Source organism: Dermacentor silvarum, chromosome 10 (assembly GCF_013339745.2).
Source record: "Dermacentor silvarum isolate Dsil-2018 chromosome 10, BIME_Dsil_1.4, whole genome shotgun sequence".
Lineage (NCBI taxonomy): Eukaryota > Metazoa > Arthropoda > Arachnida > Ixodida > Ixodidae > Dermacentor > Dermacentor silvarum.
Genome location: NC_051163.1, coordinates 43,589,000 through 43,610,758, shown reverse-complemented (window position 1 = coordinate 43,610,758; position 21,759 = coordinate 43,589,000). Strand labels below are relative to the sequence as shown.

The 21,759-nt window shown below is 50.5% G+C and overlaps 1 protein-coding gene and 1 pseudogene across 1 annotated transcript; both read right to left on the bottom strand.

Moving 5' to 3' along the window:
* Nucleotides 1-1,246: 1,246 nt before the first annotated feature.
* On the bottom strand, nucleotides 1,247-1,426 carry LOC119432078 (U2 spliceosomal RNA; annotated as a pseudogene).
* A 9,428-nt stretch (nucleotides 1,427-10,854) lies between these two features.
* LOC119466647 (solute carrier family 22 member 6) lies at nucleotides 10,855-16,623 on the bottom strand. Its single transcript, XM_037727166.2, has 2 exons — nucleotides 15,307-16,623; nucleotides 10,855-11,338 (listed from the first exon to the last, which is right to left on the bottom strand). Exons 1-2 carry the CDS (start codon nucleotides 16,572-16,574, stop codon nucleotides 10,855-10,857), a joined length of 1,752 nt encoding a protein of 583 aa, XP_037583094.1. The 5' UTR covers nucleotides 16,575-16,623.
* Between the last annotated feature and the right edge of the window lie 5,136 nt (nucleotides 16,624-21,759).

The window sequence follows — 21,759 nt, the reverse complement described above, 5'->3', positions numbered from 1 at the left end:
AACTCAAGGAAAGTTGGCCAGCCGTTTTCATTTCTCGAAGTTCGAATTGGGAACCTAGGAGGAGCTCGTTCCAGGTGGATAGCTTGTTGACAATCTGACACGTTTCGTTTTCACCTGCTGTGCAGGGTACGAAGTGGTCGGTGGCTTCATCAGCCGACCCTTCCATCTCGACGCACACCGTGTCACGTCACCCCTAGCTAGGGCTTTTGTTACTGTGGCAGACACTTGGGAGTCCCGCAGAGCACCTGCGCAATAATAGGGTTAAAATTTGCTGGTTGTAGAACAATTTGGTCATCCAGAAATTGTTTGCTTCCTGTTTAGCAACATTATTCAACACTGAATTGTCTAGACGTTGCCAACAGCCACCCTCAACATTGTAAAAGGCACATCCAAAACTTTAGGCTGGCACCCACCAAAGTTTTTAGCAAAAGTTTGAACTGCTCCATGAAGGCAGGGCGTGGAATTCAAACGTAGAAACACACACACACGCACACGCACACGCACACGCACACACACACGCACACACACGCACACACACACACACGCACACACACACACACGCACACACACACACGCACACACACACACACACGCACACACACACACACACACACACACACACACACACACACACACACACACACACACACACACACACACACACACACACACAGCGCCGTCTTCCAACTGGCTTTATTTCATTAAGGCAGGGAAATTGATAAGGTTCTTCAAAATATCACAACAAGGAGCAATCGCAAATAAATCGTGCACGAGGCAAGGCCACGTTAGCATTAACAGCGCAGGAGGGTCCTAATGTGCCGATATATGAATCCTATTTCTTTCCTTGATAGTGATAAAGAAGGTTAGCTAACGCAGTTGTCACCCCTTTAGCGATGTGGAATGCCTCGAAGACTTCTCCCCTTCACTTTGAATTTGCTGTCGAAAGGAATTTTGTCTGTTCTAGATAAGGGAAACAGTTTTTGCTGCCGCAGCTCTTGCAGTGCAAGCGGAGGTTGCTATACCCGTGCCGGTGCGCATGGATCGAATTTGTTCCTGTGCACGGTCATTGAAACATCGGCCAGGTTGACCTATGTAGGACTGTCCGCGCGACAGAGGTGTCTAGTAGATCACTTTAGAGATGCATTTGGTGGAACTTGCTCTGATGGTTCTTCTTGCACGAGCTATGCTCCTCTTTACAGCGAAGCTGTATATGGCCAGTTTCCAGCGGATCTATGTCCGTAGACCATAAACGTGGGCCGATCCCGAAGATGGTGCGATACCGGGCCGACCCGAGGCGTAGGTGAAACAGGCATCAAGGACTCCGCCAACTTGCAAAAATAAGTTTCATACCTTCGTTCCAAATGCAACCCGTGTCTGATATTAAGCTGATAAGAACAGTTACTACACTTTGACCCGCGTCGGCCATGTCTACGTTCGCATCACACGCGTATACGACATCCTGCGTACTCAAACTAGCGCCTACCAATCCGAGTGGCTTCTGTCTGCTATCGTCATGCTCTACGTAGGCTCTTTTCGTCAGTTCTGCTCTGAGTGTAAAATCGGTAGGCCACGTGTTGTACGGTCTGAAGAAGAACAGCGTGCCTACCAACAACGACGTCGTGAACAGAAAAGCGAATGGGTGCGGCGGCGGCGGAAGGAGACCACCGACGATGAGCGGGCCGCATACGCCACGCGTAAGCGTGCTGCCCGCCAAGACCGCGAGCCGGGAAGAAATGCGAACCGTCCATGTGGCCCCGATCCCGCGAACTTGGAATGCTTCACCGGAGCAACGGTCAATCACCGCATACACAGCTGGGCTGGTCATCCCCCCTAACAGATTGAAATGGCGCTGAATTTTTTATTTTAGGCGGCACATGGCACACTTTCTTAAGTTTGCAAGGCGCTGAAAAAACAACACCAATACCATATCTTTCTGCTACCTTCCTAGTGTTATGGGATAGACGATGCAAATATAGCATGCCAAAGGGTGGTTTTTGGTACAAGCGTTGCTCTTTCCTTTCCGGAGATTTTAGTTTTTGAAACAGGCTTGCGCATGTACTGCGAATCCAGTGATTTGGGTAACCGGCACACAGCATGCGTTCAACCTGAAAATTGAAACTAGATGATAATGCGAGTGCACAAAATTTCTGTAAGGCAGACAGGCAAATAGACATGATGGTTCCACGTATCACAAGTTTCCACTGTGGACTCGTGTAAGGTAATATGCTTTTGTGAGACTTTCTATTATACGACCAACAAACGTGGAAATCCGTGAACTTCAGGTGAAGGTCTAGAAGTGGGTGTGGTTTTACGTGGTCCACTCATGGGTGAAAGTGAAACCTTGCCCCTCAGAGGAGAAGGAGTTAAGAACATTGGTGACAACACTGTCAAGGTCATTATTGAATGAATTATCTAAAATCACTAAAACGTCGTCGACGTAGCGAAACACACGTAACATTACAAGTTTAGAAAGTTCTTTCTCTAGGCGTCTTCAAAAATGTCGCAGTTTCGCCCGAAAGGCGAAGCATCGATTGCGATAGCAAATAAGTAGATAGCTACTCGGAGTAGGGATAGTAGTTTTATCGGCTGCATAAACTTGGGAAAATTCGCTTACTAACAGAACGCGCGCGGGGGACGCGCGCTATCACGGAGAGCGAACGCACGGCACAGAGCAAACGCAACTTCCGTCGCGCGAAAGGCCGTGGGAGTATGGGAGGGAGGAAGGGGGGCGACGCTGTGCAGCGGCACCAAATCACTCGCACATACGGCGCGCGGCGACGATTTTATCGCCCTTGGATTTCATACGGAACCTCACGGCGACGGCGACGACGACGGCAACGCCGATAGCAGAAATCCGCTTGAAGTGTCCATATAATTGCTATCACAATAAAAGGCCATGAAAATGTCACACAGAACAGGGGCAACCGAGGAACCAATGCAAGTACGAGATTCTCGTACTTCACTGTGCCCGTCGTAAATGGTGGCTGTGAAGCTTAGGTAAATACTGTAACAGCTCCAAAAAATGCTTCGTACTGACACCAGCTGTATTCTGGAAAAGTACCTCGCCATGTTCTTCAATACCTTCCCTCATGGCCTTATACAGTCCCTCGTGCGGTATAGAACAGAAAAGATCTACATCAACAGATCGGACCGTATTAGCGAAGGGCATTCCTCTGTGCAGGGTTTACGCAAGGTCCTTAAAGCTGCGAATGAGGTACAGATCATGCCCCTATAAATTTGATCGAGGTGTCGTTTCAGGAACGAACCCACGGCACGCCTGCCAGTTGTCCATCTGCGAAATAATCGCGTGGAGTGGGAATCCATCATGTGGGTTTTGCCTGTAAAAAAAAAAAAAAAAAACAATCGAAAGAATCTCTGTCGGCTTTAGAGACTGAAGTTGCGACGGCATCAAGATTAATTTTCTTTAACGTCTTGACAGCTTCTTTCCTTTGAAACGTTGGAAATCCGTGGGTCTGAAGTGCTTTAGAACAGTTTGTCGGGCCCAATCTTCAGACATGCCTTGCGGCGTGACAGCGAAGCCGCCCTCCGTATCTGAAGGCATGTTTGAAGATACGTGTTTCGCTACGTCGACGTTTTCGTGATTTTAGGCAATTCATTCAATAATCACATTGACGGTGTTGTCAGTAATGTCCTTAACTCATTCTCCTCCGAGGGGCAAGGTTTCACCCATGAATTGACGAAGCACAACCACAACCAGTTCCAGATCTCAAACTGAAGTTCATAGTTTCCCACGTTTGTTGGTCGTATAATCCAAGGTCTAATAAAAGTCTATTTCCTTACAAGAGTGCACAGTCTAAACTTGTGAAACATGGCGTCATCATGTCTAGTTGCCTGCTAGCCTTACATAAATCTTGTTCATACGCAGTATCACCTCGTTTCAATTGTCAGGTTGTGCGTCTGCTGTCTGCCTTGCAAACTTAGGAAAGTGTGCCCGCTACTGACTAAAGCAAAAAAGCAGTATAGCTCATGCAAGAGCATCTTCACCAAATGCATCTCTAATGTTATCTACGAGATACCTCTGTCGTGCTGCCAGTCCTACATAGGTCAAACGGTCCGATGTTTCAATAAGCGTGCGCAGGAAAAAAAAATCGATGGTATGCGAACCGGCACAGGCAGCAATCACCGCTTGCACGGCAAGAGCCCTCAATAGCGGACTAGAGGACTAGCGGACCACATGGTTTGGACCTGTCCTAGCTTTGACGAGCCGGATAGATGTATAGAATACTGGGAGTCCTTGCTACTCAACGAAGAATATGCTTAACGCAAAGTCATCGGTCTCGCCCTGACCGCCGCCGCGTCCCAAGAGATCCCGGCCGATGGTTGGTGAGGATGAGTGTGGGTTCAGGCTGAAGCCTCTACCCCGTCATCTATTTGACGGGTGCAAATAAAGCCACTTCTCTCTCTCACACGGCACTAAAGTTCTCCTTCTATCTCTAAAGTTGCTCAAACATTGTCTTACATTCTTTACAAAGTTATTCGTCGAAATTTTTAGAATGACAGCCCGCAAAAAAATGTCATGAAAGAAAACACCGACAGCGCATGCCTTTTATGTTAAATCTTCTCTAACTGAAATAATAAAAGTGCGACACAATAACATATAATCGACCCACGCAAGAGGCCGCGTTTCTACCAGAAATATCGCCTTTGTGCCTAGCGTTCGCTGCCATTATTTCACGGTATTCATCAAGCGGCCGTGCCTATGGTATCGCCACACGGTCACAGAGTATCACTGTGCGGTTTGTATTTGCCACTGCACTATATTCGACTATCTCCGATACCAAACCTCGAAAACGGTTAGACACGAAGAAATCGTGGTTAGTTCCCAAAGAAAGCCGAACGCTGTAAAGCGCGTAAATCCCGATATAGTGTTGTGTCTTGCCCCACATTGGTTGTCATAAGGCCACAATGTTAACTACAGAAGGTTACGTAGTGCGTCGGGGCGATGCCTGCGGGGCAAACGATCTTCGCTTACTGCTGGCAGCTTCATAGTCCTAGCGAGAACCACTCTGGCGAAAACGACCGCATGGCTTGTCGTTAGACAAAAGCAATTTACGTGAAATGTGAAACACCCTGTTTACCTTACTTCGACCTAGCTGGCGAAACTTGCACGTCAATAAAAGAGTTTCGGTATGCATTGATTTCTGCGAAACAGGCGGCAATTCCGGTAAAGCGCATATGGCACCACCGCGTCCCTGCCTATAACAAGAAGTGAACCCGAATAATTAACGGGAGATCGCAGAGTTATACAAGGGTTCTTTCAAGTGTTGCGTTTGCTTGCGCCCGAGTTGTCGAACTCGGCCTTGTGGCACGCTTTTCCTCTATCTTCAGCAGCGTCTCCGCCGCCCCATGTTCGCGACAACTGTACAGTTATCGACAACTGTGCCCGTCATTATTGTTCACACAGCAGCGAACACCCCCGTTACATACCCTTCGGCAACGAATTCAAGTCTACTGCGCTGCGTTCCAAGTAATGAATTCATTGCTAAATGCGAATGCATTTAACAGGGGCGAAGGCGTCCTACGTTAAACGCTAGTTCAATTTCATGTTTGAGGACACTGTACTCAACAACTACAACTCTTTTGGATGAGCTAGAAGACTCGTTTGTTAAGCCTACCGCTGCCGGATATTTTAGAAGCATTGAAACAAGCTTGGCCGAATATTAGGCCCTACGAACCGCCAAGTCCGCTGCAAGTAGAGAAATGCATACTATGATTTTAAATGTCTTCAGTAAAGTGTACAGTTCTCACTCACCAAGGCAGTTACCACGATGGAGCTATCGGGTTCTAGCAAAGTTGTTGTTGTTGTTGACCTCGATTCCTTTTTGCGGCGACGATGCGCTTCTTCTTCCTTCACAGCAAGTGGCCGATACCCACAGCGGAATTCCAGCCGCGACAATCGGGCTGCTTGCCAAACAGGTGGCAGTAGGTATTAAGCGAAACATTCTATGTCCGACCCGCTACTATATACGAGGGCGAATCAGATAGTATTTGCCCGTATTTTTTATTAGCCAAAGTAAGGTGATGCCGTAATTGCAAATATACGTACTATTCTACCTACCTTACACTATTTTTGCACATAGTCCCCACACCGGTTTAGACATTTCTCTCATCGCAGCACTAAATTTAAGACGCCCCTGTGGTAGAATTCGCCAGCTGACTGTGGAACCACCCAGGGGCGGATCCAGGTTTTTTCTGAGGGGGGGGGGGGGGGGGGGGGGGTCAGCTTCTGTCAATGATGATGATGATGATGATGATGATAGTAGCCTTTCTTATTTACCGAAATTTACCGTTTTTCCTCACGATAAACCCGCGTTTTATACGGCTAAAGCAACACCTGTAGCCCTCCGTGGTGGCTCAGTCAGCTCAGGCGTTGAGCACGACATCGCGGGATCAAATACCGGCCGCGGCGGCCGCATTTCGATGGAGACGAAATGCAAAAACGCCCGTGTTCTTGCGTTGTAGTGCAATTTAAAGAACCCCAGGTGGTCAAAATTAATCCGGAGCCTTCCACTACGGCGTGCCTCATAATCAGAACTGGTTTTGGCACGTAAAACCCCAGAAAGAGGAAGAAGACCTGTAGCGAAGCCAGGTATCGGTTTCTCCGAGTTTATAGGAAAAGGACGTTACCCAATACAGCCATGTGCTTGGCGGCTGCGCCTGATAATACAGGGTGTTAAAAACTAAGCTTTATGGTTTTCTCAAAGTTAGGGACTAGGAGGCATGCGAAGACCACCTGTGCAAATAAGTTAAGTGGCTAAGGGGGCACAAAGTGAGATGATAATTATCGCTGTGAGCAGCCCAATTAACTAAAATTGAACAATAATTTTTTGTTGACTGCAGTAAGTGGGTATGTTTGTATTGAAAACTTAGAGACAGTCGAGTTTCTACACAGTATCAGTCGGAATAATTATTCCAGCGTGTCCGTGCTCCGAGATATCAGGCTCCGAATTTCCATTGTCGTACTGCGCAGAATAATCGAGAATAAAGACCCGACAATTCTCATGAATTGCCGTGAATGATCATGAAGCTCAGTGGCCACTTCTGTGGAGGGATGGCGGTGCCATCTTCTCTCTTGAGTCGTGGTGGTGTGTTGACTAGAGGAACGTTCTTGAATACGGGCGTAACGGTCCGCTCCAATGCAGCAACCACTACGCTGGTTGCTTACGATATGCGAATCACCGCGTATGAAGACTCACGACGTCACCTACAAGAATAACGATGTGGCGTAGTAGGCGAGAGCGCGAGCCAGCGTCTTCATGTTTTGTTTATTCCCACGCGACGTCATCCTTTTACACAAGGCGCGCATCGGCTCCCGTTTCTCCATGGAGGAAGGAAACCCCAGGAGAGGAACGTATTGGAGAAGGTGTGGCGGAAGTCACGTGCTGTTTCTCGCAAAGCAGCACTGGGACGGGTACCCCAAATGTCAACGTTGCCATGGAAACCGCGCTCCTGAAACTTTCGCTGCTGCTCGCGGTCTCTGAAAAGTGAGATACGATTTTTCCGCCGGTGTCTTTCACGCAGCACATTTTGTTCGCGAGAAAAGCTGACTTTGGAGTGTGGTGTGTAAGCTTGAAAGTTGTGTTTTGGGTCTGTGAGTGTGAGTGTCGGCCAGCAACAGATACACTCAAGCAATCAAGGTGCGGATCTTCGTTATCTTCTTCAATGTGCCACGGAAAAACAGGAGCGCGTCTGCTTCCCTAAACCTGCTACAGAAGTTTTGTAGGCTTTGTTTTGACGCGCGTCAGGAGCACACACTTCCGGCGGCTCGTAACAATGCAAGTTCAAAGTTCGCGCCCATCTGCTCCGGCGAGCTGCAGAACCCCTGATTGGAGGCGCAAAGAGAGGTGGCACACCAACATGGCTGCACTTCCGGCTTCAAAAAAGTGACGTCAGGGCCTCTCCTGTTTTGTTTCCTTCCTCCATGCGTTTCTCTAACCACGCGACGCCATGCTAGGCCCGCGTGCTGGCGTTGGCCGCTGACGTCACGCTCCCCCACTTCGCAGCCGCGGCTCGAGGCTTCGCCCCGCGCCGCGAGAACGCCCACTCAGATAAACGGATCCGGTGGGCTTGAGCCTCCTATGCTTAATGTACGACAATAAAACTGCAAAGTTACAATGAAAAACTTGTAGCGTACGAACGGTAATGTGCTCGTACTGGATATTGTCAACGTGTAACTGTGATCACAATGAGTGCTACAGTTAAAAAAAGTTTCCTATGCGTAGTCCTTAGTTTAGCTGTTAGTTGTTATTATTTATATATGAACACTTCAGCAAGAGATCTCTTTCATTAAGCAGGTTGGTCACGGAACCGATGACAGCCAATGAGGCAACCGTTGACACCCCAAGGGGAAACTAAGTTAATCAGGCGCGAAGGCGCTCGAGCGGACCTCGGCGTGTTTGGCAAAAGGTACGTCCTCTCGTTCATTCGACGCCACCGACGGGACGAGTAAGGCACGGCAGGCGCCAGGAGGTCCAAGGTGTTCATGAGAAAAAATAACTACGGCAACTTCGTGACACCACACTCCTACGGAATACAACTAAGCTTGTGAGCGAGCAAGCTTTACTTCTACATGGCTGATTCCACTGGTACTCGCGAAAAATACTTTTGAAGAATGCTGGTGGCCATATTTTTTTTTTTTGCGACAGGGCCATCCCCCTGTAAGCGAGGGGGCGATGCAGAAATCTGAGGGGAGGGGGGTCAGGACATCCGGACATCCCCCCTGGATCCGCGCCTGGAACCACCGTCATTGTCATTCAAGTCTCCGTGGCGTTTTGCGAACTCACAACACCACCACCTCACACTTCCCAAAGGGAGACACCTTTCCCCATACGTGGGATAGATTTCCTTGTGGATTTCGAAGGGCGTTCGTCCCTTGCTCTTTAGAAAACAAATCACACTTCGTTGGTCGTACGCCGTGTGTGATATTTCGGTTTTAGTTTCGGTTGCTCAATGAAGAACCCGCCTTCAGAGAGCGCTCCCATCGGAGCTGCGGAGTACATAAGATCAGGTAATAAACGCCAGCAAGGCTCTCTCTGCTTTGTGATTTTTAGATGCAAAGCATCTTATGGTCGGGGCTATGTCACTCCCTCCCTCCCTCCCTCCCTCCACCGTGCGGCGCCCACACCCCTACTACGCATGCGCATACTCCTCCCCCTACTCTCCTCTCCTTGTCTCATCTGCTCTCGGCATTCCTCCTCTCCTCTCCGACGCTCCTCTCCGGATTGCGCAACGAATGGCAACAGCTGCGGCTCCGCGCGCGATAATGCGAAGCAGCTTAGGTTAGAGGCGCGAAGGTAGGCGCCCCAGAGGCACCGGTAACAGTCACCAACGCCGCGCGCGTTCGGTGCGAACGCGGGCAAAACGCCGACGGCGTCGGCAACAGTTCTGCGCGGTGCTGGTGCTGCTGCATGTCCAAGTTTATACAGCTGATAAAAGCACCTTCAGTCGGCTGCTTCGCATACTACTCGGGGTTCCCCTACGGGAAGATTTATTTATTTATTTATTTATTCCATACTGCGGACTCAAGGTCCAAGCAGGGTGGACAATACAAATACAAACAAAGCAGCAAAAGCCAAAACAAATAGCAACAAAAGAGTAATACCGATGTAGGAAAAAATTGTAACTCTCAATCACTTGCCTCAGTAAGGCAATTCCAATCATGTATGGCTCTTGGAAAATAAGAAAATTTAAACAGGTCTGTGCGAGCGAAATATGGCGTCGGCGCATTTTGTTGGTGTTGTCGGGTGGGCCTGCTAGTTAAGGGTGATAAATACGGTGATAGATCTAAAGCTAGCTTGTTATTCAGAAGTTCGGAAAGAAATTGTAATCTAAATGTTTGCCATCGTGCCTGTAAAAGTTGTACGCCATTACCTTCCATTAAATTAGTGGGTCAGTCTGACGCGGAAAATTTGTTATATATAAACCTTACAGCCTCCCTTCCCTCCCTCTCCCCCCCACGGCCTTTCGCGCGTCGGAAGAAGGCGCGTTTGCTCTACATATATGGTGATTGTAAAGGAGGAAAGAGACGCCTACTTCTGCAGCCCTTAACGGAGCACGGCGCAGAACGCGCGTTTGTTCTCCGCCGTGGGTTCCCTCCCCGTGAAAGCGCGCGTCTCTCGCTCCCTTTCACTCGCACATACAGCGTTCGGCGGCGCACGGCGACGATTTCATCTCCATTGACGTCATACGGAACCTCACGGCGACGGCGACGACGACGGCGACGCCGTCGGCAGAAATCTGCTTTGGAGTGTCCATATAATTGCTATCGCAATAAAAGTCCGTCATGTTCGCTGTGCAATATTGGTAAGCAAGACAGCTTCATAGTTACTCTTTTCAAAGATCCTTCTGAACAACTGTAAAGGGTATTTTACCGATGAACCGATCAGTAAAAAAAAATTCCTGCCTCTAACCTCCACCTCGCTGTACACTACATGCCAGAACAAGCAGTCTACTGTTCAAGCTAGCAAGCACCATGCGACGAGGCACGGCTTCAAAGCTTCTTGTTTTAGTTCTTTTTTTTCAATGTGACTTACTCGACAATTACGTGCAATAATGAACGCTTAATTAGCAGAAAACATCAATCAATGCTCTCCGCCCATTCTTTAAACTCGGTTTTATGCAGACGTTACACAGTTCAAAGTTAAACCACGCGTGCTACTCGCGTATTACATCACGAAGACGGAAAGACATAACTCTTCGAAATATTTATGCTTACATCTTGACCCGTCCTAAGCAAAATGAGAAACATATCGTATATGTCTTGGCATTAATTAGTCGACGAAGGAGAAAGAAATGCGTCCATTAGGTCAGCCCATCACAACTTTTCAAACAGCGCTACGGCCTCGTCTTGGAGAGGCTGCGCTGTCTCTTGTGCCGCGGTCGGGGCGGCGCCGAGTTCAGCGTCTCCTGCATCACCTTGAGCACGTCCCTTTCGGTGCCGCCCGCGCTGCGGATGTCGGTGAGGCCGCGGCTCGTCTCGGGCAGCCGCATCAGCACGGCGACGCCGCCGAACACCGCCGAGCCGACGACGGCGAACTCGAGGTCCTCGCGGCCTACGTCCTCGAGCATGGCGATCGCCGAGGCGACCACGGCGCCCAGCCGGCCGCACGCGTAGGCGCTGCACAGCACTGTGCTGCGCATGCTCGTCGGGAACAGCTCGGCCACGTACAGGTAGTTGGCCGGCGCCAGAACGCGGGCGCAGCACTGCGCGACCACCAGCAGGGCGTCGGCGATCACGCGGGGATTGGCCGAGACAGCGACGGCGAAGAGGAGGCACGTGCCGCCCAGCAGGCTCATGGCAGCCAACAGGAACTGGAGCCTGCGGCGCAGCGGACCGGTGAACGTGGCGTGACTCCGCACTACATACTGTCGAACGCCTTTATAACGAAGTGCCGGTGGTCTCCGAAATAATTCGTTATACAGGTCACTTCGTTGTAAAGGTCGGGCTCCACACAGCTCACAATATAGCCGGGACAGAATTGTTCCTTCGTTATACAGATAATTTCGTTATAGAAGCGTTCGTTATAAAGCCGCTCGACTGTATATAAAGTTTCGAAGTGAACATATTTCACGGTGAATTTCGCACATTGCACCAATGACGCCGCAGGGGACTCCACCCAGCTGGAAAATCACCAGACGGTTCCAGTGTATTCTAGTGTGCATTTGGTACCTGGTTTCCACACCTGCGTGATCCGTCTGGTGCCACTTTGTGTGCACCCCGTGGAGGTCTAGTGCTAAGTGCTGCACACCACATTGCTGTGGTGCTACCTGCTGTGGTACCCACATCACTGTGGTACCCACCGTGGTTGCTTAGTGGCTTTGGCGTTTCGCTGCTAAGCCCTTGGGCGCGCGATCAAATCCCGGCCGCGGCAGTCGCTTATTGATAGGGGTGAAATGGGAAAACGCCTGTGCACCGTGAAATCGGTGCACGTACGTTAAAGAGCCCCAACAGGTCAAACTTATTCCGGAGTCCCTCACTACGGCGTGCCTCCTAATCACATCGTGGTATTGGCAGGTAAAACCGCAAAATTTAATAATAACACAAATGCGGTGTGGTGCTGTCTGCTGCGCATGCCAGTGCGTTGTACTGGAAACTTGGCCTTCGAACACCACAGTGGTGTCTCGGGTTCTGGAGAACCTTTCTGGTTTGCTTATGATTGAGGTTTGTTCAATGGTAAATTTGCTGCTCTCACGAAAAGGACGTCAACATCGAAAATAATTGTTTTGCATAATTGCCAGTATATATACTGCTAGTATATATGCCAGTGTTTTATTTTGACGTTAACAGAATTTCTAAAAATTGCCTGCCGAATATAGCAGAAATCGACTCATTGAAAAAAAATTAAATTATGGGGTTTTACGGGCCAAAACCACGATCTGATTATGAGGCACGCCGTAGTGGGGAACTCCGGAAATTTGGACCACCTGGGGTTCTTTAACGTGCACCTAAATCTAAGTACACGGGTGTTTTCGCATTTTGCCCCCATCGAAATGCGGCCGCCGTGGCCGGGATTCGATCCCGCGACGTCGTGCAATCGACTCATTGAGCTCCATTACCTAAAGAGGCAGACATCACTTACGCTGGAAATCAAAATGCTTATTGATAAATTACCAAAATTTCACTTGTCCAAGTTCACCTAATTACATTAGATCACACATTGCAAAACACGAATTGAAGGCAGTAATATCACAAGCGTGTTGGAACGAATTTTTAAGCTGCTAGCAGTTTTTAGATAAGCGCAGTAAAACCTGCGATGAGAATGCACTGTTTTCCGCTTACTTTTCTATAAAAAACCCGTTTTCTACAATGCAGCTGTAAAATTACGGGGCGCATATTTAAAAACTGGTGCCACCCTCAGAACCCGTTGCAAGTGTTTGTGCGTGTGTGTGTGTGTGTGTGTGTGTGTGTGTGTGTGTGTGTGTGTGTGTGTGTGTGTGTGTGTGTGTGTGTGTGTGTGTGCGCCCCCCCCCCCCCTCGCCATTCGTGTTTCGTGGCGTGGTCAGTAAAGAAAAAGTATCTCGTGGCGCTGTGCGAAAGCATTGCGCTCATGACTGCGAGGTCCTCAGTTCGAATCGCGTTTACGATAAACATTTTTATTGCGTTTTTTTTGTACCTTGCGGCATTCATTTATTATTTTCCTCGTTTGACTTCTGCAGTACATGCTTTTTTCCTATGCTTTGCCACCAGGCTTGGCACAGGGGTTTACCTGCCAAAAGGAGCGGTGCGATCCGGCGCGTAGCACGGAACGGCGGTTAGGTAAATGCCGCTTTAGCAGCTGCTGGCCCCATTGAATGTTGGCGCGTTGTAACTGCGAATTCGGTTTACTGCAAAATATTAATTTTCAGGTTGTACTCAAGTTCGGTTATGCTCAAGGGACGATGTGACGCGTACTGCAAAGACCGCTTCCCGTGGTAGGCAAACCTGGTAATGGCAGAGCGCGGAGGTCGCACTGCGAAGCTTATTTTAAGTGCGCCTCAGTGGCACGGGCCAACAATTGGGCCTCTTCGATCATCCGTTCCTGACAGTCCCGGACTGCCCGAGACGGTGCTTTCAACCAATGAGCGTTGCGTATGCAGTCTTTCGGGCAGTCCGGGACTGTCAGGGACGGATAATCGAAGAGGCCCACTAACGACAAACAACTGTCGCTTCACCATTACGGTGTCTGAAATCGGCCGCTATGATAGCATTAGCGGGGGGGGGGGGGGGGGGGGGGGAGCAAAGTGCGCCGTCCTCCGCAGTGCGTATAGGCTACAGTTAGATCATGGGGTTTTACGTGCCAAAACCAGTTCTGATTATGAGGCACGCCGTAGTGGGGGACTCCGGAAATTTGGACCACCTGGGGTTCTTTAACGTGCACCTAAATCTAAGTACACGGGTGTTTTCGCATTTCGCCCCCATCGAAATGCGGCCGCCGTGGCCGGGATTCGATCCCGCGACCTCGTGCTCAGCAGCCCAACACCATAGCGTATAGGCTACAGTATAGGATACATTAGAAGCAAGAGCCCCTAGTAAAGTCTCCATATCGTGGTTGCCAGCGAAAGTGCCCATATTAACGCGATAGCGTTAAGGGCCCCGTGTCGCATAAAATACGGCGTTGGCAACCGGCGTGCAATGCGGGTGGCGGAGAAAATCCGCAACCACCCCGACCGCGCAGGCCCTCCACGTGGTGCATGGTTTTGGTGAACAAAAATTCAATTTCTCACAGTGACATCCGTCAGGTAAATGGTAAAGTACTTCTTTACCATTCGGCGTCGGATTCTCCGTCGGACTGTTTACCAAGCGGCTGTTTACCAATTGAAGAAACTCAAACACAAACCCGTTTTTCAGCATTTCTACCAGAACTACAGCCGCGCGTTGCGATGCGAACGGGTCCCGATAACGCTATCGCGTTCTACTATTAAAGGCGAACCCTTAAGCGTCCTCCAAATTTTCTCTCTCGCAACCTCTTCTTACGCATGCGCTGAAAGAGCGGTCAACTCAAATTTTTAATGTTTTTGTCAAAAGGGTGTCCATGTTCTACGGTGCGGGAGAGCTTCCGTTCTTAGCTCAACTGCACGCGACATTGTTGTGCGACGGACAGCTGGTGACGGGAACGTTGGTCATAGTAGACATCCCCCGGGCCAGCGTTGTACGGAAAAAGTACCGCAAAGGCCTTCAACCAGTGCGCGTGTGTGTGTGGGAGGGGTGGGGGGGGGGGGAGCGGAGGATCTATGTTAGGATCAAACTCCGTATCGCGCATTCAAGCAAACAAAACGGGCTCTGCCACCAAGTGTGTTTGCTCACTAAATTCGCTAATGTGTGTGGTCACAGTTATCTAGGAACTGACCCCTGTCAACTCTAGATAGGTCACCGTTCAGCAAATCACACATAATAATGGCCTTAGTACAGAAGATAACTAATACTCTATTAGAGCTACAGAGTGGGTGCCAAGAGAAGGGAAGCGCGCAGTCTATGGCGGCCGAGAACTAGATGATGCGATGAAATCACCAAATTTAATGAGATAACATCGGTTCAGCTGGCGGAACATAGGTATAATTTGCAATGGCTGGAAGAAGCCTTCCTCCTGCAGTAGACTGTTACGCTCAGTAGGAGCTATGCAATTCACGAGCGCTTTGCCACGCGTTTTTGCATAGAGCTCATACTGAGCGTGATAGTACATATATAACTTCATGGCGATGATAGTGATGACTGCGCAATGTGTTTCGTCGTTCTGTACATAATATGGAGATTCGCTTAAAATCACGCACTGCCTTAACTGGTATGTGGGAATAAAGGTTGTCACCCACCTGCCCAAGGTCATGAGCGCCAAGTACATGCCCACGTACGAAGGCGCAGACAGGATGACAGACACGATGCTTATTGTCGCGTCCTTGCGCATCCTGCTAGACCAGGTAAGGCCGTAGATACCTAGCATCAGCGTGAACGTCACGACGAATACTCCGGCTATGTGGGCGCCCCTGACTTCCGCGCCGGGCGCGACCGCGCGAGACGAGTACGTGGCCTCGCTGCGGTTGATGTCGGTGCGGAGCCTCTGTATGGCCTGCCTGGCCGTGACCCGGTGCACGTCGTTCACCCTGGCGGCCTCGAGCATGACCGCCTCGGCCTCATCGACCCGACACAGCACCAGCAGCCAGGCGGGAGACTCGTGCACGGCGCACGCCGCGAGAACCAGCAGCACCGTCGGCGACAAGATGACAACCTGCAGCAGCGTCCAGGAGAGTGGGAACACCGCCACAATCAGCAGAAACACGTCCGCCAGGAAGGCGCCCAGCGAGCAGGAGATTCCCACGTAGAAGACGCGATAGGCAAGCGGCGCCACTTCGTAGAGAAGAATCAGGGCGACTACGAAGACGGTACTGGCGCAGGCCGAATTGAAAAACCTGGTCACCAGATAAAGCGGGTAGGTACGCGCCAAGCAAGTTGCCAGGGTGCTCAGTAGGAGCACCGCGACGCCGGACACAATGACGAGCTTGCGCCCGTACGTGTCCGCCAGGCACCCGGCGACTGGCACCACGAACAGGGCGCCACTCATGTAGACCGCGTTCGCCAGGGACAGCAACCACGTCCGGTGGCACACCAGGTTCCAGAAGCTCCTCGCGGAGCGGCGCGCTTCAGCGGCGTCGTAGTCCCACTCGTCGCACTCGACGGTCTCGGTGTCGTTCGGCTGGTGACCCGGGCGCACGTACGCCAAGCACTCGCTGGGGTTTCCCGCGTCGTCTACGGGAACGCCGACGTTTTTCCAGCGGGCGGTGGAAAGGTCGGCGAACTTCGAGGGCGGTCGGCACCAGTGGTCCACGGGTCGAGCAACCAAGGCGGACGCCTGGCTGTGGCAGTGAAGCACCACGAGTGTCAGTATGACGAAGCAACAGAGTAGACGCTGGAAGTCGCCGTGGCCGTAGATGGTGGTGCCGCACTCCTGCAGCTGGTGCTGTGTGCCGTCAATGTCTCGGTCCTGTACGCCGCTGGTCGCGGGCTCGCTCGATGGTTGCTTCGGGCTCCGGATCGCCGAGCCTTTCTTTTTCCTTCTGGGAGTGTTGCTCATGCTCCTAGGCATCTTCGCAGCAGTAGCTGCTGTGCGGACGGCGATCAACAATTCGTAGCGGTCGTCGCAAAAGACAATGCGCGCGCTGGTGTTCCAGTGCGCGCGCTGGCTAGCTCGAGAGTTGCTCATGATGATAATTCCTGTTTATCGGCGAATAGCGCCAGACTTGTCAGGAAGAATCGCGGTCTCTGCTGCTGCTGCTGCTGCTGCTGCTGCTGCTGCTGCTGCTGCTGCTGATGATGATGATCATGATGGGTTTTATACCAAGGCACATACCCACAGAGGGGAATTTGCTCTGCTAAGCCACTGCGTCGGGGAGCGTCCTCCTCCGCGCAACGGCCAGCTCGGCGCCCACAAGACAGAAATCAAGGGAGGAGCAGGAAATGAACTTTATTAAAGACAAGGGGGGGGGGGGAGCCGAGATCAGGCAGAGGGGGCTGGGGTGGCGTCCAGCTGGCCGCGACCTTCGCCACCCAGTCCGCCAGCCCGGCTTGGGTTTGAGGGTTAGTAGATTTTAGTATGGAGTCCCACGCCTCCTGTGAGGGAGCTTGCCGCAGGAGATTTCTTGGGAAGGATTATTCCTGCAACCCCATAGAATATGATGCTGATCGGCTGGATCTGTGTCGTAATATTTACATATTGAATTATAGTCGCCTTTGGATAGATAAGATATAATTTTGGGGGACATAAGAGTTCCTGTATGCGCCCTGCGGAGATCTGTGGCTTGGATTCTGCTAAGGGAAGAATCCGGTGGTGGATATATCCGCCGTTCCTCCCTGTAAGCGGTGACAATTTAATTGTATCTGTAACTGGGTGTCGTTCCACCTGGTAGCGGTCCCGGAGATGCCTCCACCTCCCGGTTAATTAATGCCCGGGCAGCACGCTGGCCATTTCGTTCCCGCCATTCCTAGAGTGGGCCGGCATCCAGATAAGCGTAACCTTGCCAGTCGGTTCGCTCAGTATTTCGGAGGCTCGTGGGCCTATCGACCCTTGCGTGCAACTTCTAATAGCTGACATGGAGTCCGATATTATGAAGCTGTATCGCGATGCTCCTATAAAAAGCGCGATCGCGGCTTCCTCGGCTTCGTGAATGGAGCCTGCGCTTATTTTGCGTGAGCTCGCTGTCTGGCCTTCGTTGTTGACTGTCGCAATTGTGAACGTGTGAGCGCTCTCCTGTGCAGCGTCCACGTATACAGCTGGCTTGCTGCTAAGGCGGCGGCCGAGCGCCTCGGCCCGAGCCTTCCTCCTGCCTACTTTGTTTTTCCCCAAGTTTTTGGGAAGGGGGGGGGGGGATGATAATTTTATTCCTGATGCTGTTGGGAATACGAATTCTATCCGTCATGCCGGCAACGGGGTGGAGATTCATGGCTTCTAGAAATCTAGAAATCAAGGGACTCTACTGGCCACAGTAAAAAAGTAGACTGGAGAAGATGGCGGCTTGCAAAACGTGCATTAAACGTTCACTATTTCGTTGCTGTGGCCTCAATTCAGGGCTTCAATGTGAGTGCCCCATTGGAGGCAATGAAAGAGAGAGAAAGAGAGAAGAAAGGGGAGGTCCGGTTTGCTACCCTACGCTAAGAAAGGGGAGAGGGAGGTAGAGTGACGTTAAAGTAGAGGCAGAGAAAGAAAGGGGGCACAGATACAAATTCACAGTCGGTCACTGTGATTGTGTTTGGGTGATTGTGCTTGTTGTGTAACACCACCTTTGGGCGTTTTTGCTTAATTACATTTTTTACTAACCTTAAACCCCGTTCTATCCGAATGAAGTCGGGTAGCAATGATTGCAGCATGCCTCAATATTGGTGTGACACAGCATTATGACGTAACCAACGTGTGGTACAAGTAGGGGGCGAATAAAGAGGTATTGTGAAACCTCCGAACCCCTCATGCCGGTCTTAAAATAAACTTCCAGTAGTGCCAGTCCCCAGAGCTCTTTACCACCCCAGGTGAAGCCTGTGGTTGCCTCTACGTCCCCTCTGAAAGAGAGATTGGGCAAATTAAGTGCGGTGACAAATTAATCGGCCTCGCTGCCTGAGTGTAAATGAAAAGCTAATTGAAAAATAAACTTTTGGCATTCTTGGCCAAGATATTACCTTCAGCCGAATATTAATATCTCGTTATCCCATAAAAATTACCAAAGCCTTCTAGATTAAACCCAAAAACATTGAGAAAGAGATACAGGTCGAGCAGTGTGCGCAAGGTGAAATTAGGCATCCTAAACCTGCACGACATGGAAGCACTTCACATATTATCAACCATACGCTAAGTGTTTTCCTGTATATGTGGTAAGTTGGCTGCAGTCCGGCCTCACTTTTGGTACATCGCCGCCGTTCTCCTACAGCCGCTAGGCATACCCGGCGCCCCCATTACGCCCTCTTTCGTGGGCCAGACAAGCAGTACTGAGAGGTGGGAGCAAATGCGAGAGCTGACCCAAAACAAAAGTTGAATCTACCCCGACATACCCTTTGGAAAAGCAACCAAATGTCACTCGGTCTTGGCATGGATGACATGAAGACGCAGTTCATGGCGGATCTGTCGTGTAGAGCAATGTGTCTCTCGCTGAGGGAAAGAGCATCCGTGAAGACGAAGAACTGTTGGCTGGCTTGCAGACAATACACGAAGCGCGGAGAGAGAGGCTAATTTATTGCGGAAGAGCGGAGACGCAGGCCTGAGTTAATAATCCGTCAGCCCGTCCAATACCTTGAATCTAGCTCTGTGTTAAGCAAAAATTTCAAGAGCTTTGATGGCTCGCTTCGTTGACACAGGCACAGGATGCACCGAAGGTCTATAAAGTTTTGTCAAAGGATAATTAAATTATGGGGTTATACATGCCAAAACCACGATCTGATTATGAGGCACGTCGTAGTGGGGGACTCCGGAAATTTGGATCACATGGGGTTCTTTAACGTGCACCTAAATCTAAGTACACAGGTGCTTTCGCATTTCGCCCCCATCGAAATGCGGCCGCCGTGGCCGGGATTCGATCCCGCGACCTCGTGCTCAGCAGTCCAACACCATAGCCACTGAGCAACCACGGCGGGTTGCCAAAGGATAAGCCGGACAATTTGCGCACCATGACGCCTCTTTTATTAACCATGAAGGCTCGACACCACGGGTTCATGCTTACACACAAAGCATCGTGAAAAACACGCAGACGAACAGGTAACGTAGACAACATAATCGTTGAACTCGCAACATCCTGGAAACAATTGATATATATATATATATATATATATATATATATGTGTGTGACGCGAGCAGGAGGTTGCGGACGTAGAACAACATGGTCGCCCGAACACTGCCTTTATTCTTCATCTTCCTCTTTCCCCACTAATGCACGGTAGCGTCCCTGTGTGGTTCGTTACACACTTCCCCCTCCCCCAGAGAGAGTCGTAGGTACAGGGGTGGACGATACCCTCCTATTCTCCTCGCATGAACGATTTCAGTGTGGCAGTCCGGTGACGTCCAGAAGAGCTCAGGTGGCCGAGGCTGGCTGTTGCATTCCGGACGACATATCCATGCTCCGATGAAGAAAGGTTTGGACACACAGCAGCCGTGGGAAATCGGATGTCGTTGCGACTTGAAGACACACGGTGTATCCTGCTCGAACGTGCGGTGGGCTGGGTCGTTGCGGCGACGTCTCTGTTGGTCTGGTTTGCCGTGTCTTTTCCGTCGTCGTGCACAGCGTTGTCGCAGCAATCCTTGGAATGGGAGCAGTCCTGATAGATGGTGTTGAATGTGTGTTCGGCGACGTTTCTTTCTAGCAAAACGTAGCATTCGTCGAGTTCGCCTTGTGGGTTCACGTCTTTTCTGATGATGCATTTGTTCTTCCGGCGACGCCCTTGGTCGTCGTCTGTTTCGACGTCGTCGTCGTGGTTGCGGACGCTGTTGATGGAGTTGATGATGTTTCTCATATTGCGGCGGAAGTCGCTGAGGTAGTGTTTCCATCAAAATGACCCTTTCATTTGTTTGGCAAATTGACGTGGTAATCTGTCGGTAGCTGGTATATCGCTCGCTTGTGGGAGTCTTGAGTGGTGGCAAAAACATTGTGCCAGACATCACAGAAGGTTCTTCTGAGGCTGCTGGGACGCCATAATGAGTGGGCGCTACTGTCATATGGTAGGGTGCGACGCTAGGTGCCTGTGACGCTTCTGCAGAAGCAGTGGCTCCTTGTGGTGTTGTGCGCGGAAGAAAGATTATGTGTTGCGAAGTGGTTTGGTCTCCTAACGAACGTGGCTTATCCACTGTTGCCGAAAGTGAATTGTCTTCCTTGTGAAAAGAGGACACGCTCGTGGTGGTTTCCTGCTGTAGCCTTGGCGGGAAGGCAGTTTGCTTCATGTCGTCGTTGGAAGTCTCACATGACGCGAAACCCGGTGGTGGGCCATGCGTACAAGACAATGGTGGGAACGCGTCGAATTGTTCAGTGACATGATTCTTGGGGCGTGTCGAGAGCATAGATGAAGATGGCTCTGTGGTAGTCATCATCTTGTTGGGCGTGCGCTTGCGCATCGTGTTCTCGTGAGGATCATGGCATGAGAAACTCATCGATGATCTCCTCATACGAGACCTTCTTTGGCACTGGTGGTGATTGTGAAGGGGAGACTGCGGGTGACTGCGACGACACTGTTGAAATGTCTCTGGCTGTTTGATAATGGAGGGATCTGCAGCGTATACTTTAAATTGACTAATCATTTCTTCTTTGATTCTCTGCCACGATTCGTTGGTTTCAAAGATGTGCATGAGGTAAAACCGAAATGCCTCACCGGTGACGTAATCGTTGAAGTTTGCCACCATCTCCCGTTCCGACCATGATGCAGCGGTTGCGTGGAGCTCGAAAAGGTGGAACCAATCTTCCACGGGCCCATCGTCCACTGATCCAGCGTACTTGGGGACGTCCAAGGCTTCCGATGGTGTGGTCATGATGCTGGTCGTTGTCGGTGGTAGATCTCTGCGCTTCGGGTTCACGGCGTGGTGTTTAATACTTGCATGATGATATGAGCGCGATGCGGTGGCTGCAAGGTCGTTATCCTGTCGACTAGTGTGACGCGAGCAGGAGGTTGCGGACGTAGAACAACATGGTCGCCCGAACACTGCCGTTATTCTTCATCTTCCTCTTTCCCCACTAATGCACGGTAGCGTCCCTGTGTGGTTCATTATATATATATATATATATAGACGCCTGAAGTAATTGACAGCA

Coding starts and splice junctions, on each gene's coding strand:
- LOC119466647 (XM_037727166.2), bottom strand. CDS start 16,574: ATGCCTAGGAGCATGAGCAACACTCCCAGAAGGAAAAAGAAAGGCTCG. Junction 11,339..15,306: donor GCGCTCATGACCTTGGGCAG/GTGGGTGACAAC, acceptor GCTGCGCCGCAG/GCTCCAGTTCCTGTTGGCTG.